The 18,920-nt window shown below is 44.3% G+C and overlaps 2 protein-coding genes across 2 annotated transcripts; both read left to right on the top strand.

Annotated features, from left to right (window-relative positions):
• The first annotated feature begins 11,302 nt into the window (after positions 1–11,302).
• On the top strand, positions 11,303–12,291 carry LOC121757540. Its single transcript, XM_042153068.1, has 2 exons — positions 11,303–11,918; positions 12,002–12,291. Exons 1-2 carry the CDS (start codon positions 11,303–11,305, stop codon positions 12,289–12,291), a joined length of 906 nt encoding a protein of 301 aa, XP_042009002.1.
• Positions 12,292–12,369: 78 nt separating this feature from the next.
• Positions 12,370–13,047, top strand: LOC121757539. Its single transcript, XM_042153067.1, has one exon. It carries the CDS (start codon positions 12,370–12,372, stop codon positions 13,045–13,047), a length of 678 nt encoding a protein of 225 aa, XP_042009001.1.
• The last annotated feature ends 5,873 nt before the right edge of the window (positions 13,048–18,920 follow it).

Genomic DNA, 18,920 nt, shown 5'->3' with positions numbered 1-18,920 from the left:
TTTTTCTTGGGGGAGATACCATGTGGAGGAGGTGAACCCGAGAACGTACTGGTCAGGAAGGAACCCCATCAAGAGGTAGAATCCAGAACGGAGGCTCAGTTCCAGAATTTGCCCAAGGAAGATTACAAGGAGGTTGCCGAGGGACCAGTAGATGAGAGAAAGGGGGAGAAACCATTCCCTTTCCGCTTTGTTACAAAAAGAAAGAAGGAGAACCCGGTGGATTACTTGTCGATTTTTGGGAAATTGGATGTCACCATACCATTCCTCCAAGCCGTGAAGGTACCCCCTCTTGGGAAATTCATTAAGGAGTTCATAGCCGGGAAAGCCCAGGAGGATGGGAAGATCATGGTGGAAGGGAGAGCGTCGGTGATTGTGCAGGAAAAACTACCACCCAAGAGAGCCGACCCAGGTATGTTCACTCTACCCATAACTGTAGGAGATGTAAAAGTCGAGCATGCAATGTGTGACCTGGGGGCATCTATAAATGTTATGCCATTGTCAATCTATAACCGATTGAAGGGAGTTAGATTGTCGAGTACTAGGGTGTTGATCCAACTGGCTGATAGGTCATGCATAACTCCAGAGGGTGTTTTAGAGAATGTGTTGGTTGGAGTGCATGATTTTACCTACCCTGCTGACTTTTATGTGTTTAAAATGAGTGAGTCCGAGGCTAGGGAATCTAGTGACATATTGTTAGGGAGACCATTTTTGAGAACGGCCAAGACAATAGTAGACATGGCTGAGGGGACAATTTGCATTGATTTCCATGGGGAGAAATTTACTTTTGATATCAATGAGGCCATGAAAAAGCCTATTGATTCTGAAAACTTATGCTATGTTGATGTGATTGACCCCTTAGTCCAAGCAAGATTTTCTTGAGACCGAACTATTGCAGGAGAAACTTCAAGCTTTAGATGTGTATGAGCAGGCTGACGTAGAAGCTGCTGCATGATGCGATCTGATCAGTAGCCAAGGGTTGACTGATGAAGAAATAGAAGGAGCGATCAAGGAATTTTGCCAGAAATCAGAGTTCATTGGAGCCGCAGGGGCTCAGCTACCAGCTAGTATAGAGGAACCCCCAGGAGGAGAATTAGAAAAAGAAGGAGAAGCCCCTCTACCCGAAGACACACTTCCACCCCAAGTCGAGCTGAAGAAACTGCCATCGAATCTGAAGTATGCTTTCCTCGGAGAGGAGAACTTATATCCAGTGATCATCAGCAGCAGCCTTGCAAAGGAACAAAAGGCGAGGCTACTGACTGTGCTGAGCAAGAATAAGAAAGCGATTAGATGGAGTCTTACAGATTTGGTGAGTATAAGCCCCGACGTCTGCATGCACCATATTAGGCTGGAGGAAGGAGCAAAAGCGCATCGAGATGCTCAAAGGAAGGTAAACTCTAACATGCGAGAAGAAATATTGAAGGAAATCTTGAAATTGTTGTCGCTAGGGATTATCTATTCAGTGCCGGACAGTGAGTGGGTCAGCCCGATCCACATGGTTCCAAAGAAGTCGGGAATCCAAGTCGTTCAAAATGAGAGGAATGAGCTGATACACGAGGCTAGTCACGGGTTGGCGAATGTGCATCGATTACCGAAAGCTGAACAATGCAACGAGGAAGGACCATTTCCCTTTGCCTTTCATCGACCAAATGTTGGAGAGACTAGCTGGTAAGAAGTACTTTTGCTTTTTGGATGGTTACAACGGATATTTCCAAATTTACGTGGATCCTGAGGACTAGGACAAGACTACATTCACTTGCCTATTCGGAACCTATGCATACTGACACATGCCTTTCGGCCTATGCAACGCTCCACGTACGTTTCAAAGATGTATGATGAGCATATTCTCCGATCTAATCGAGGACTGTATAGAGATATTTATGGATGACTTTACGGTCTACGGAGATTCTTTCGACTCATGCCTTCATCACTTAGACATAGTTCTCGAAAGGTGTCAAGTAAAGAGTTTGGTTTTGAACTTTGAGAAGTGTCATTTTATGGTCACCGAGGGGATTGTTCTAGGACATGTGGTCTCAGAGAGAGGAATCCAGGTGGATCGAGCCAAGGTGGACGTTAAATCCAAATTGCCGTTTCCTACTGATCAGAAGGGGATAAGGGGCTTTCTGGGGCACGCCGGATTTTATCGAAGATTTATCAAGGATTTCTCCAAGATCGCCCAACCCCTTACCCGACTTCTTCAGAATGAAGTGGAGTTCGTTTTTGATGAGCAATGCAAGGCTGCTTTTAACCTTCTTAAGGAAAAGCTGATATCCGCACCTATCATACGGGCTCCTGACTGGGAATATCCTTTTGAAGTAATGTGTGACGCCAGCGACTACGCAGTGAGAGCCGTACTGGGTCAGAAGATCGATGGGAAGAGGTACGTAATTTTTTATGCATCTAAGGCTCTGAATCAAGCCCCAACGGAATTACGATACCACTGAAAAGGAGATGCTGGCAGTGGTGTATTCTTTCGAGAAGTTCCGGCCATACTTGTTGGGATCCAAGGTCATCGTATATACTGACCATGCAGCGATTAAGTATCTGATTGCCAAGAAAGAATCCAAACCCCGTTTGATCCGATGGGTACCCTTGTTACAAGAATTTGATTGGGAAGTAGAAGATAAGAAAGGAGTCGAGAACAAGGTGGCGGACCATTTGAGTAGAATAGTGCAAGATGGAAACAGCGAAGAGGTGCACGACAAGTTTCCAGAGAAGCATTTATGTGAGGTGATTTTTGAGGTCAGGAAAATTGACTGGGAAGAAGTGATGAAGCTTACTGGCCAGTACGATACAGCAAGAGGGAAAGAAAAGGTAGGGCAAGAACCATGGTATGCAGACCTAGCCAACTACCTAGTGACTGGAGAGCTTCCAGAAGTGTCGAGTATTACCAAGGCCCAAAGAATAAAGATTAAGAGTGAAGCAAAATACTACTTTTGGGACGACCCCTATCTGTGGAGAGTGGGATCCGATCAAGTGATAAGGAGGTGCATTCCTGACTGGGAGCAGCGGGATGTCTTGATCCATTGCCATTCGTTAGCGTGTGGAGGACATTTTGGGTCCAAGAAGACGGCAAGGAAGATTCTGGATATCGGTTTTTATTGGCCAACCCTCAACAAGGATGCATACGAATTCTGCAGAAGCTGTGAACGTTGTCAACTGACCGGAGGAATATCTGCCCGGGATGAAATGCCGCAGGTACCCATCATCGTTTGTGAGCTGTTCGACATATGGGGAATGGATTTCATGGGGCCTTTTCCTTCATCCTATGGCAATCTGTATATCCTAGTCGCGGTAGATTACTTTTCCAAATGGATAGAAGCAAAGGCCACGAGCACGTGTGAAGCAAAGGAGGTGGCCAAGTTCTTAAAGAGTCAGATCTTCAGCCGGTTCGGAGTTCTGAGGGCGATCATATCTGATCAAGGTACACACTTTTGTAACCGTACAATTGAAGCTGTAATGAAAAAGTACGGTGTGCACCATAGACTTTCGAGCCCCTATCATCCGCAAGCTAATGGTCAAGCGGAGATTTCTAACCAAGAGATAAAGAAGATTCTGGAGAAGACTGTAAATCCTTCTAGGAAGGATTGGAGTGTGAGGTTAGAGGATGCTCTATGGGCCTATCGTACAGTCTACAAGACCCCCATATGAATGTCCCCGTACCGGATCATTTTTGGGAAGATGTGCCATTTACCGGTTGGAATTGAGCACCGGGCATACTGGGCAGTACAGAAAGTGAATATGGATGCTACAGCCTGTGAAGAGGAAAGGAAGCTGCAGCTGCAGGAGTTGGAGGAACTCAGATTGGAATCGTTCGACTCAGCCATGTGGTACAAGGAGCGAACCAAATTGTGGCACGACAGGAATCTGAGGACCAAGGATCTCCATGTTGGCAGAAAGTACTACTTTTCCAGTCAAGACTGAAGCTCATGCCTGGGAAACTCATGTCGAAATGGACAGGGCCTTATGTCATCACCTCACTCCGTTCCAATGGAGCAGTAGAAATTTCAAGGAGTCCTTCTAACTCTGAACCTTTTGTTGTGAATGGGCATAGGCTAAAAGTATTTAGGGAGAATAGTGAGGTGGGTGTAGTGGATGAGATTCCACTACAACCACATACTTTAGCCGCATACTGACCAGTAGGATAGGAATTTGGAATTCCACTGGGCCAATTCTTTTGAAAGTCTACATATACTGGCCAAGTAGAGTTCCAAATTGCCTAAGAGAAATGTAAATATTGTAAATACATAGTTAATTTTCGTTTGCAAAATAAATTTTAGAAAATCCAAAAATATTTTCGGGCCTTAATTATTTTGGAGTATGCATTGACCACGAGATTACTTATCTGGTGCAACTTCAATTTTATTTAAGTGCCTATTTTAACTATTTTCCGTATTAGGTAAGAATAGGGGGAAATTTGTATTATGGCTGTTGCAGCTTTGCAGGGTGAGGCAGCAAAAGGATGGGCATTGTCCAATCAGAAGGCAGCCCGCCCAACCGTCTCTGACACGTGATAAGGGCGACCTGGAACCGCCAAGTGCCGGTTAAATTGACCTACAACCGCACTCTCCCTCCCAAATAACCATACCGTCTCACCCATTCTCCCTCAGAAACCCTCATTTCCATTTTCTCTCTTCCAAATTTCCCTTCCATCTCCTCCAGAAATCGAACCCAAATCTCTACCAACAAATCACCACTTTGAAATCATGGGAAAGAATGCGTTTGCAACCAAAATTAAACCCCCTTCAACCCGACGAGAAGAACCACCGCCGAACCCACAACCATCAGAGTCGGCTCCGCAAGCACCAGCGATGGTCTCTTTAGACGCAATGGCAGAGTTTCTTAGGCTGCAAGATCCGACCAGAAATTGGGCGGCGGAATTGGCAAATTTCAGCAGAATCGGAGGACAGGGGAGCGTCACCGGAGCGGGCCCGGCAGTAACCGCATCAGAGACAAGCGCGCAGCCCACGGTACAACCTCCATCTACCAGGCCGAGGAGCCGGCAAAGTCTGATGAGAACCAGTCTGGAACTGAGAAGAAACAACCGGAGGAACCACCTGCACCACCTGCGCCGCGAAAGAGCAGGCGACACCAATAGACCCCCCATGACGAGTTAGTTTTCTTTTTAGTTTTTCGTATTTTAGTTGTGTTTTGCTTTGTTTAGGTAGTATAATTTGTGTATGTGTGCAACCCCCATTCATAACACTTAGCCTATTCTATAGTCTAAGTGTGAGAAGTAAAGGGTTTGTTTCTGTAACGCATGTTCTGTTGTTTTTATGCTTTCGTAAGCTTGTTGGCTCACACTTAGCCCATTGCATGGTCTAAGTGTGAGAAGTTTATGTATATATGTGTTTTGTAATTGTTGGTTTCTGTTTAGGTTTTACATTCTCCCACTTAGCCTATTCTATAGTCTAAGTGTGAGAAGTTTTCAGTTTTAGTATGTCGTTGTGCTTGTTTTGTCTGTGTGTCAACATACTGGCCATTACCTTTTCCACTTCACAGCCTTATCTGAGGGCAGACACTTGTGAAGTGGGAGGGGGGACACAATGGCCAGTATGATGTATGTGTATATGTGTGGTTTGTGTTTGTGCTTGTGTTAGTGTCTTGTTAGGTCTAGTTTTTTTTTCTTTTGTGTGTTGATTGAGCTTAAAACTCAACTGTCCTGAGCTGACGGTGAGGGAAATTGAGGGAGATACGACATGCTGGAAAACAGAAACCACCCCCTTAGTACCTCCTAGCTAGGATAGATGATGCGAGTATGAAAGAAAAGCCCATCCTCAGAGCCAAACACGAAAGCCCTCTTAAAATGTGAGTTATAAGCCTTAAGTGGAACCACTTTCCACAAATCCAGAAAAGAAAAGAGTGGCTGCCACAATTTACCTAGGGCGAAGTGACCACATGTAGCAAATACTGAAGGCAGTAGGAACCTCCCCCCAAAAAAAACCTTTAGAACCCCCTTTTCCTAACTTTTTTTTTACCCAGATATACACCCCTAGCCACTGGGACTGTGTGCGTGCAAGGCATAAGACGAGTAAAGCTCATTGGCCAGAAAGGTGTACAAGAAAGCACAATCCAACTGGGCAAGAGTGATTGAAGGCTCAAGGAAGAAAATCGACCAGGGAGTCATCCCAGGGCCAAAAAAAGAAGGAATAAGGGTGGCAAAGCCACAAGGGAAAAAGAAAAAGAAGAATATGAAGAAAAATGGTCATAAAAACTTGACCACAAAAAAAAGAAAAAGAAGGAATAAGGGTGGCGAAGCCACAAGAAGCTACTGACCAGTTGGAGATCAAAGCCAGAAGCGCCAGCCAAGAGAAGCAACAACCAAGAGCCCAAATGCACACAATTCCCCCACATCAAATAAAGTAGAAGTTTTTGAACCTTAGAGCCTTAGGAACATCCACCCAAAACACTACAAACCAATAGTCCCATTACAAGCCTTTAAGCCCTTCAGTAGCTGCACGTGAAATCTAAGTCCGAAGCAATTGTGATTGAGCACTATGAGAGAATGCAGTCCTAACATTCCCGGTGAAGGTATGAGTGACTGAGTGAACCTAGTGTTTGGCCGAGAGTTTGGGCGATCTTGACGAACCGATATACTGACTGGAAAGAAAGGGGGGGTGGGGGGCGGCGGAAGTTCAAGGCTGTCTAAGGCCGGATTGCACCTGATCCCAAGGAGAGGGATGGTTGAAAATATAGCCCAATCTTTGTGTTTAGTCCTTCTGTGTTCGTTTATGTGTTTTCTCTTCTGTGCTTGTTTTTGTGTTTTATTTTTCTTTCCGTTGTAGTCTAGGGTCTAGTTTAGGATTGAGTCGGTCAGGGGAGTAACCAGGCTAGAATTTAACTTATTTCTTTTTGTTTATTCTTCATGCTTGAGGACAAGCATGTGGTAAGTGTGAGCAGTTTGATAAGTCTTATTCTAGGCCTTGGTTACTGGTCAGTATGATGTGCATAATTGGATTATATCTGCAAAACAGTTGCTTAAGTGTGTAGGATGAGTGTTCTAGCCAGTAGGCAAAGCTTCGGATACTTCAGGTGAAAAGGGCGTCAGAACGATTACATACTGACCAGGATGCATGCAAAAAAATGTGGCTCGAGATGGAGAAGAAGGATAGCTGAGGCTGGTCAACCGCAATTAAGGGCAGAGAAGTCTCTCTATAAAAGGAAGCCACTTGGAGAGATAAAGAGAATCATCATCATCCACTCTTAGGTAGAAATCTCTCGGGAGTTCAGTTCTTCAGTCCAGTCCAGAGTCTCATTCCTCGCCATAGCCATGATCACCTGAGTTCCAGAAACCTCCGGAGTTCCAGACGTTCTCTTTCCAGTCAGCACGATCGTAGTTAGCAGTTCCATCGTCTGGAGTGGCAAAAACAATCTTTATTTGCTTTCTAGTTAATCTTGTTTGTTTTCTCTACGTTGGATCTTTCGCATTTCCAGTATTTTGCTTATTTTGAAGTCTTGGTTGTGATCCAAACGTTTTCTAAATGCTATGAAGTTGTTTCGTTTCGGTTGTATCGTTCTTCTTTCTTCTTTCTGCCTAGTTAGCGTAGATCTAGCATTTTCGGTTGTCTCTAGTGTCAAATCGCATATTTCAGTTTAGTAGTTAATTTCTCTAAGTTAGCTGGTTGTTTACTGTTTGATCGCGTTTGAAGATTGTTACATGCGAAGCTCAGTTTACGTGATTCGTACCACCTTGCATGTTGGCCGGTAGGCGAAGTTTCATTTGCAGTGTTTGAGTTAGATTTGGAATTTTGGTAGTAGATCTGTGTTCTAAAGCTGTTAATCTGTGTTTTCATGGCGTTGAATCTGATTGGTGATCTGATTATTTTCATGTTGAAGAAGATGACATCTCCATCAAGTTTTGTGACCACTTTGCTTTTTAGTTGCTTTTTACTTTTGTCCTTCACTTTTTAGCTTGTACCCTACAGATCTGTGAGCCCAGTCACCATAACTACCACTTATTCCTTGACCTTCAGTTTAGTCTTTTATAGAAGCCCAATACTTTTCACATATTTTTTCTGTTACACCCCATAAACCAATTTCCACGTACGCAACCACATGTCGACCACCCTTCACCCGTCCTAGTCAGTAGAGTACCATCTTAATTTTCCGTCTAGGTAGAAACTCAACCCAAGCGTGGTAGCTAACCAAACCTTCCAGAATATCACCACAATCACTCCAAATCGTCACCATCTCTATGAGATTCGACCCCTACCTTCACTATACTACCCAGTAGAAGAGGGTTGAGGAATTATTGATACCAGGTTCAGGATTAGCTGGGGCTTGTTTTATCCTGATCAGTAGGATACACCTGGGCTTGAACGACACCTGACACAAACCTTCTCTTTCACATAAAATCATCATCGTGATCCAATCTTACCAAATTCATGCGCATCAATTGGTTGACTGGATCCTTAAAGTTGTTCGCTACTATTCCTTCTCAGCGCTCACTGCGGTGCTTGCGGTTAACTATTTCGATCGATTTCAAAATAGCTCTGAATCTCGTGTACAGAAGCCATGGATGGTTCAATTAACTGCTGTTGCTTGCATTTCCTTGGCTGCCAAAGTGGAGGAGACTCACGTTCCTCTGCTCCTCGATCTCCAAGTACTTATAGATTCAAAATTTTCTCTCTCTGTCTCTGTATCTCTCTGTGTGTGCGCGATTGATTGTTGAGATCGGATTTGCCGGTGGTGGAAAAGACCGATTACATTTTCGAATCGAAAACGATTCAGAGAATGGAGATTTTAGTATGTTAGATTGTCGAAATATTATTCGATCATAATAGTTTGTCGAAAATATTCTCATCAGAGCTCATTTCAGACTCAGAATTCTGTATAACAGATTGGCTCTAAAAGGAATGAAATAAAATACCTAATCAACACATCTGACATTTTTATGATCAAGAACACCAAAACCTGAGTAATTAGGAATTGCAGACAAATCCAGCAAATTTGATCCTTCAATCTAAAGCAGCAAAGAGCAGCGCCGAATTTGTTCCACCGAAGTCAAAAGAGTTCTACATGGCCGCTTTAATGCTCATCTTCTTTGAAGCAATCAAAGGCATAAAATCACTAAATGGGATCTGGTTTAGTGAGGTTGTGATAAGGCTTATTTCATGCATCGGTTTAGGGGTAAAATGTACGCTACTTGATCGGTTTATCGCGCAAAGCAAGTGTTAAATGTGCAGGAATGCCGCTTGACCAAGGAAACAAGGCCAAACTGATCAAGCAAGTACAATAGGCGAAAGAGGCCAGAAATTGGGGGAGTTGATCAAGGGGAGTAACCAAGCAGGCAAGGAGGGGACCACAAGCTTCCAGAAGAAGGACACGCGAGGCAATGAGCTGGATAGTGCGCATCATTCTGTTAGCAAGGACAACGTTCTAGAAGGGGACACGCGCTGATATATGAGACGCAAGGACGGAGCTGAGTCATGAATTTGTTACTGAAAAGTGTCGTCATTCTAGAAGGAGAGCACGTAGCAATCGATGAGTCGCTCACACTCAGCGTGAGTGAATATTCCCTGCCAAGATCGTTATCCAGCTGGAGGTCGTGCCTATAAATAGAGGATGTGCCACCACATTAAAAGGATCTGATCCTTTACTTTCCGTCTTTAGTTTAGTTTAGTTTAGCTCTCTAGTTTAGTTCAGTTCTCTAGATAGCTTAGATAAATTAATGTTTAATTAGAAAGGGTGATTGAAGGAGCGCTGCTGAATACTTGATATTTGTTGGCGTATTCTTAAGTTTCCCACCGAGGATCTCCTCGGTTTTACTTGCGTTCGTATTTTCCGAAGTGTTAGCATAGTTTAAATTTCACGCTGTACTGTTCTGAGTTTAGTTTTAATCAAAGTTGCTCTCGTTTTTGTCGTGGTGTTTACTGTTTCTCGTAGTTAATTTTCATTCCAGTCTGAAATTCACTTGACCCATTAGTTAAATTTCCTTGATCAAGTTAGTAAGTTAAATTCTGTCTAGAGTAAAATCAGTAGTTAAAAATTCTCAAAAGTAAAGCGTGGCAGCAGCCAACCCTCTATTCACTACTCACACACTTGATACACTAGCTTCTTTATGGGATCGACCCCGAACTTGCCGCTTTACTGTTAAAGTAGTGCAAAATTAGGAGTTTATAAATTACATTGGTAGGAAACGAGTGAGAGGGAGATTGCATTGATCAAGTGAGAACGACATTTGCTAACTGATCCAACCGGTTCGGTTATCTTCCATATAACTTGATCCATACTCTATTCGCGCCAACTCTCGAGGCCCTTCCAAAATGGCGCCGTTGCCGCGGAAGCATGATGTTATTTTATGTTTATGTGTAGCGCATAGGTGTATATAATTTTGTTTCTTTCTTTTCTCATTTGTTTTTTCTTTTGTTGATGAGAAGGTACCACCGCGGCAACCACTGGAATCACCCTCTTATATACAGAGGCACTAACGCTCATTGGAGAGTCCAGGAAGCCGGCGTCGTTACCACTCGTTACAGAGCCGCACTAGCAGCAGCAGTAGCCGCTGATCAACTGACCAGCGAAGAAGAAGGAGAGCAGAACGCGCAACCTAAACCACCACCACTTGAACAAGCAGAAGCAGAGATGGCCCTCGTCGCCGGCGACTCAGGAATTGGCTCTCTGCATGCTCATGATGAGAAGGAGCCCACACATGCCATTGCCGTTACTCCTGGGATGCGGACCATCGCGATCAAGTCTGGAGTACTGGCCGTTTTGTCCTATTTTTATGGCCTTTCAAAAGAGTGTCCGTACGCCTTCCTGGAGGAATTTTGCCGATACTGTGATATCCAGCCTGTACCGGCTGGATCTACGTCTGAGGACTATAGGCTGAAAGCTATCCCCTTCGTCTTGAAGGGTGATGCTGGAGTATGGCTGTCGAGACTGCCAGAAGGGTCCATCAAAACATGGGCCGAGTTCTGAATGATCTTCCTAGATCGTTTCTTCCCCGCGTCAAAGACAAGTGCCTTCAAGAGGGAGATTACAGAAGCCAGACAGGAGTACGATGAGCCCCTCGGCTTGGGATAGATTCCAAGGGCTGCTTCAAGCATGCCCCAACCACAAGCTGGGGAAGCGGGAGATCTATTCGATCTTCTATGGTGGACTGACAGTCGATAGCAAGAATGATCTAAACCTCGCAGCCCAAGGGAATTTCTCAAAGACCCCATTCAGCCAAGCCAAAAACATCCTGGAAAGGCTTATCGAGGCTAAGCGCTCGTATGAGACGTCCCAAAGGCAGTATAGAAGAGGGGCAGTGCATGCAGTAGAGGCACGTAGTGATGAAAAGCTGGAGGCTCGATTTTAGCAGATGGAGAAGAAGCTGCTTGAGGCAGTAGAGAAATCGAGAGCACCTCCGCCACCTGCACCCAAAGAGCAGCAGTATACGCTGCCACCACCGTCGGAAGAGCATCACTATTACTATTGCGAGTTTCCCCCTGAGGCGGAGCCGCTGCCCCAAGTAAATGCCTTTGGCCACTGGAACGCAAATGGCAACTGGATCCAGGGAAAGCAAATAGACGCCCCATGGAGAGATCACCCAAACTTTCGATGGACTGACCAGAACCAAAGCCAGCCACCACAACCCTCAACACAGCAGATGCAACCTTCTGAAGGGCACCCCAACTGGCCTGTTGGGATCCAGGATAGACCAAACACTGGAGGAAACATAATACAAGGCGTAACTCAAGGCAACTGGTCTGATGGAGGACAACCCAACTGGTCAAGCAGACAATCGGGGGGGAACTGGGGATACAGACTTCAGGGCCCACAGTCAAGCAATCAGGGAAAACAACCAAACAATCAGATGGTCAGTTACGTTCCACCACACCAACGGGGAAATCTGTACCCTATAAATCAACAGTACAATCAGCCGCAATACCAGCAAGAGCATTATGGACAATATGACTACCCGCAGCCCAACTACAGTGGGGGACCGCCAAATCAAAGGTACCCCAACGATAGTCAGGGAGATATGATAGTACCGCACCATCCTAACAATGTGATGCAGGAAATCCAAGAGGCTCAGAAGGAGCAGCGGGGGGCGTTGGATATGCTGAAAAAGCAACTTCACAAGTTGCGATGTCACTGGGCGAGATGAGAGGAAAAGAAGGAGGGATTCCAGCCACTGTGCAGACACCTGGTCGTGAAAACATTAGCGAAGTAACCCTGAGATTAGGAAAAGCCTACCAGGGCCCTACTCCACCTGTGGAATCTCCAGCATTTACGCCTGGGCCGAGCCATGAAGGAGAAGGAGAATCCAGCAAAGCAAAGCAAGCAAAAGAGAGTGAAAAGGGCTAGGCAAAAGTGGGAGGTGAATCCTCAGAGGAAAGTCGGAGAGAGAAAACTGAGAAAGTTAAGCCATATCTGTACCGTGGAATGGTGACAAGAAAGAGGGATGCCACAATCGATGTGGCAAGTATGTTCAAGGACGTGGAGATGAATGTGTCACTCTTGACTGCGTTAAAGATGCCCCCGATTAGCAAATTTATTAAAGACTACCTGGCAGGGAAGGTCAATGAGGAAGGTAGAATGATTGTAGATGAGAATATCTCTGCCGTGATCCAGCGGAGTGATCTTCCTTCAAAGAAGACCGACCCATGGATGTTCATTCTCCCGATTTCAATCGGAGATATTCAAGTAGAGCACACGATGTGCGATCTCGGGGCATCCATCAATGTGCTTCCATATGCTATCTATGAAAAGCTAGGAGCGGCCAAGCTCATTGACACTGACATAATCATCCAGTTGGCCGACAGATCGTGTATTCACCCTAAACTAATTTTGGAGGACGTTATTGTGAAGGTGAATAATTTTCTGTACCCAGCCGATTTTTTCATAATCAAGATAACGGAGCCAGTAGCAAGGGAGTCGAGTGGAGTCCTACTGGGACGGCCATTTCTGTCTACGGCCAACACCATTATAGACGTCCGTAATGGGAGGATAAGCTTGGACTTCAATGGAAAACAATTCACGTTCAATATAGATGAAGCCATGAAGAGGCCAGCCGACAACGAGAACATATACTCGGTAGATGTGACGAAACCCTTAGTATAGGAATTTTTGGAGGAAGAATTCCTAAAGAGGCAGTTCACTGACTCCGTCGTAGACGAGGAGGTCGAGAAAGAAGTAGAAGAGTGGTATGATACCATGAAGCAATAACGGATTTCTGCGAGCGCCTGAAGCCAGTTGGGACAAGTGGGACAGCTTAAGTATCTAGCCTAGCGAAGCGGCTTGATCAAGGCAAGCCACTGGAAAAAGAAGTGGCAGAAAATCTTCTGCCTACTGAAGAGCCAAAGCCCGCGAAGGAGTTGAAACCCCTTCCAGCACATCTTAAGTACGCCTACCTGGGGGAGGAAGAAACAATGTCCGTCATCATCAACAGTCAGTTGACCCAGGGGCAAGAAGACAGATTGCTGGAAGTGTTGAGAAAGAATCTGAAGGCTATCGGCTGGAAGCTGACAGATTTGGTGGGCATCAGCCCAGACTTCTGCATGCACCACATCCGACTGGAAGAAGGAGCCAAGTCACACCGCGACCAACAACAAAAACTCAACCTCAATATGAGGGAAGAAGTGCTCAAGGAAATTGTCAAGTTGGTATCGATCAGAATTCTCTACTCTATTCCATATAGTAACTGGGTCAGCCCAGTACACATGGTGCCCAAGAAAGGAGGAATCCAAGTCGTGAAAAATGAAAAAAAATGAGTTGATTCCGACTAGGCCGGTCACGGGGTGGAGGATGTGCATAGATTACAGAAAGCTGAACCAAGCTACAAAGAAGAATCATTTCCCTCTACCATTCATTGATCAAATGTTGGAGAAATTGGCAGGGAAGCAGTACTTCAGCTTTTTGGATGGTTGTAGTGGCTACTTCCAGATCACTGTAAATCCAGATGACCAAGAGAAGACGACGTTTACCTGCCCCTTTGGCACTTACGCTTACAAAAGGATGACGTTTGGCCTCTGCAATGCCCCGGGCACTTTCCAAAGTTGCATGATGGGCATTTTCTCTGACCTGTTGGAAGACTGCATTGAGATCTTCATGGATGACTTTACTGTCAATGGGGACGACTTTGATCAACGGCTGCGTAGCTTGAACAAGGTATTGGAAAAATGCCGCCAGAAGGGCTTGGTGCTGAATTTCGAAAAATGCCATAACCATCATGCGTCGTTGTTTAGTGACGCATAACCATCATGCGTCATTGTTTAGTGACGTATAACCATTATGCATCGTTGTTTCGTGCCGCATAAGCATTATACGTCTTTAAATAGTTACGCATAAGCATTATGCGTCTTTCCTTAGCGACTCATAACACTTATGCGTCTTTGGCTAGTGACGCATAAAGCTTATGCGTCTTTCGGCGGGTTTTAAAATAGGCAGAGAAGGCAGAACACTTCGCATCACAGACAGAAAGCCACGACCCAAGCGATAATTCCCAGCAAATTCTGACGATTCCCAGCAATTTCCGGAGAATTTCCACCATTTTGCAACCATATTCCGGTAATTGTTCTTAAATTTGACTATATACATCATTTATGGCTTAATTTGTGCAGGTTTTCCGTAATTTAACAAAATTAGGGTTTATGATGAAATTGATGGATTTTTGGTCGATTTTTGTTGTTTTGTTGCCTATACTTAGGGATTATGATGAAATTGATGGAAATTTTTGGTCGATTTTCCGTAATTTGTGTATTTCATATGCATATTATTTAGCAAAATTAGGGTTTATGATGAAATTGATGGATTTTTTGGTCGATTTTCTGTAATTTGTGTATTTCATATGCATATAATTAAATGGGTAGAAGTAATTGATTCAGTTTTTGTAATTGCGCTCCTTTTGTTGCCTAATTTGAATCTTGATGATGTCTCCAAATTGGAATATAGATTGTCGTTGTCAATTGAAGTTGCAATTTAGTTAGATTGTTGAGTTCTTATGAAAAAAATTTAATATTGGGTGAATGTTTTGAAGTAGATGGCATCTGCAAGTTCCGAACAACAATTATGTTATGGACCTAAGGATCCATCATTACTATTTCATCAAACAAACACATTTCAGCCTCATTGTTGGCAAATGGCACAACAAATGTGTTGAGAGTTCGTAGGACGGAGAGTAAGGTTTGGGCAGTGCCAATACATGAAAATGTGATATATGGGGGTTCAGAGGCGTGGTTGAATGTGGAAGGCCGATGAGGATGGACAATGAGCTTATAACTGCCTTGATCGAGCGCTGGAAGCCTGAGACACACTGTTTCCACCTTCCAGTTGGTGAAGTTACCGTAACCTTACAGGATGTGCAAAGCCTGTGGGGTTTAAGAGCAGACGGTGATGTTTTCACTGGCCGTGACTACCCTGTTGGATATGAAGATTGGCCCAACAAGTGTAGAGGTGTGTTGGGATGGATACCTGACGGAGAAACAGAAACGAAGCACGGTGGTTTGTTGATGACATCTCTGATCCACCAAGCGACGATGCCGTTGGGTGATGGGCTGCATGATTATGCATACATCCAAAGGGAAAGGTCCAACAAAGTTCACGCCTTCGGGGAAATAATATTTCAACAAGGAATAACAATGTATTGTTACATTCAAATATTTTTCTATTAGTACTAAAAAAAATAGTCATCTAACAATTTCTTTTTTCAACTTCAATTCTTGCAAAAATAATTCTCATTTTATATTTGTAAGTATTATATTTGTAGAAGTTGTTAGAGCTTTGATGAGTTTATCTAGTGTTTGAAGTTAAAATAGGTAAAAACGGTCAAAATGAGCCAAGATGAGGCTGGGGTCTGCTTCAAACGTTACTCTTCCTATCAATATGGGGTCCAAATCCTATTTTGAGACTACCATTATCTTCATTATTGAAAGAGCTTTGCGTGGGTACCTCACACGCCCCAATCAGAGTTCGGATGAGAGAGATATGGCCAATCTACGAAAGCCGCGCGGAACTGCCGGGAGTGCCACCTGCCCAGGTGGATTTTTTGTTGCGTAATTCCACCCAGCCGGGTCGCCTGTTTTCTTCATGAAAACTCCAGAGACTTTCACCCGGCCGGGTGGATTTTTTGTTGAATAATTCCACCCGGCCGGGTGGGCAAATTTGTGCATGGAATCTCCAGAAACTTTCACCCGACCGGGTGGATTTTGTGTTGACTAATTCCACCCGGTCGGGTGGGCAGTATTGTGCATTGAATCTCCAGAAACTTTCACCCGACCGGGTGGATTTTTGGTTGACTAAATCCACCCGGTCGGGTAGCACTCCCGGCAATCGCTCGCGGCTTTCGTAAATCGGTCATATCTCTCTCATCCGAACTCCGATTGGGGCGTGTGAGGGACCCACGCGAAGAGCTTTCGATAATGAAGACAATGGTAGTCTCAAAATAGCATTTGGACCCCATCTTTATAGGCAGATTAACGTTTTATATGGAACTCGTAATTTTTAAAATAGTAAATAAACATTATAATAACTGTCGACAACATCTCACAAATGTTGATACATAAACGTAGTAAATGTCAAATAAGATCTGAACAGCACCGGCTGAGCAATTTATTCGGTCATGCCCCTCAATCCCGCAATTTCTGCAACGGCAGGGAGCTCTCGGTTCATCTTCCTCGCAAACATCAATTTGATTAAGTATCATGCTTCTTCTAACTCGACCACGCGTTCTAGGAATCAACTGCTGAGGGGTGATGTGCAATTTCTATGAAGGTTCAACCCAATAATCTTCGTGTCTTGGTGCATCAAATGAAATTTGACCATAGTACTGTGATCTCCATGTACCTAGGTAGTAGCAATCATCTAGGAGGTCAATCATAACATGACCTCTGTCTCTAGCAACCGCACAAGCATGCGAATAAGGAATTCTCCACATCTGCCACTTACCACAACTGCAACTCGAATCCAAATACTTGACTAGTTGAACATTGTTGCCCTTTGACACTCCTTTTTCTATTCTTCCTCGAGTTCGGACATGGTACTTCCCTGTATCTCGGTCAATGATAGTAATGTAATGTTTTCACCCCTTTGAGTCATTCTTAGCAAGTCTGTCCCTCGCCCATGGGGTTAACTCACCTTCGGTGTGTTCTATTGTTGTCTTCTTCTGCACCCACCATTGTACCGTCCTCCAAAATGTCAAATCAACCAACGCTCTAATAGACAACTCTCTCACACCCCTCAACACGTTGTTGTAGCACTCTGACATGTTTGTTGTGGCCACCCCCCACCTAAGTCCACCATTGTAGCACAGTGACCAACATTCTTTTGTAATCCTATTGGGCATTCGAACCGCACCACTGTTCACATCATATAGTGCCCGACGTCTTCTGCCAAATTTACGTTCCTGAGTACTGACCCCCAACTTCCATATAATGGCCTTCACATTGGGGCCCTTGTGCTTTTTCAACACATTTGCCCTCACATGGAGCAAACAAAATTTGTGGTGTATCTGCGGGGCCCTTGTCATGATTTCAGACTCCATTGCATTCAAGATTCCTTTATGCCTATCTGATATAATGCACACCTCCCTCTCGTATTTCACCACATGTGTTCTGACATGATCCAAAAACCACGACCAACTGTCGTTGGTTTCTTCATCCACCACAGCTTATGCAATAGGCAAGCATGTCTTGTTAGCATCAAAACCACAAGCAACAAGCAACTTACCTTTAAATCTTCCTCGGAGGTGAGTCCCGTCCACTGTTAACACCGGTGCGGCCTTCTGGAACTCATGTATTGCAGACCTAAATGCCCAGAAAACATAGTTGAACACCATTGTACGCCTCTAACTGAACAGCTCGTTGTGCTTCCACTCAACAATTGTGCCCAGATTCTGTGACTGGAGTTCAAACATGTAGCTTGACAACTGCCTAAATGATTCCTCCCATCCACCGTATACAAACTCTATAGCTTTTCTCTTTGCATACCATGCCTTCTTATAACTGATTAACACACCAAATCTGTCTTGAATATCAGCTATTATTGAGAAGACCTTGAAATCGGCACATTGTCGCACATGATGTCGAATCAACAGAGCAATCATTGCCGATGAAAAGTTAGCATGATCTCTGTTAGCACGATGGCCAACACAAGTATGACGATCCTTCCACTTCCTAACTTTCCACATATCGTCATGCGACCTTTGTGTAACTGAAACCTCCCACTTACATTCCCTCTCCTTTTCAGCGTCGGTGGTGCTGATGATGCCTGCCCCTGTTACTGTCGTTCCTGCTGGAAATTTGAATACGGCATGCCACCTTCTTAATTTGCTCTCGACGACCTTAAACTGTTTTTCATTCCACAAACTCCACATAGTTATAGCAGTCTTCACATGTAGCTTGGAATCAAATTTTGTTCCCAACACAATCCGATGCGGCGCATTCTCATCCCAATACAAAAGGCTGTGTTCATTACAACCAACATCATCAGATACTCCAGTCGGACGACTTGGTAATTCAAGAAAGAATCTAAACCCCTTAGGATTGTACTCCGGAAGTGGTTGTTCACCTTGCATAATAGATTTACATGGTACTATCTCATCATCAGAAATACCATCAACATCATCAGCACCATGACCATCACTGAGATCAGGGTCTGGCTCTGTCTCAGATAGTGGCCTTGGCTCACCAAGATCATCTGCAACATCTACCTCATCGTTCAATCCAACACCAACATCAGCAACATCTACAACATCTCTATGCTCATTCATACTACGATCAAAGCTCATATGCTTCACCCTCGCAGATGATCCAATACCACAATCAAAGCTCATTTGTTCAACCCTCGCAGAAGATCCAATACCATAATCAACAACTGGTGGGATTTCTGAACTACTCAACAAATAATTCAATACACCCACTTGAATTTTGAGCATTGTTGAACATATACATCACACTTTCATCATTGCAAATCACAGAACATGTATAACTCATACCGGA

The sequence above is a fragment of the Salvia splendens genome, chromosome 12 (assembly GCF_004379255.2).
Source record: "Salvia splendens isolate huo1 chromosome 12, SspV2, whole genome shotgun sequence".
Lineage (NCBI taxonomy): Eukaryota > Viridiplantae > Streptophyta > Magnoliopsida > Lamiales > Lamiaceae > Salvia > Salvia splendens.
This window is presented reverse-complemented; position numbering and strand designations above follow the sequence as displayed.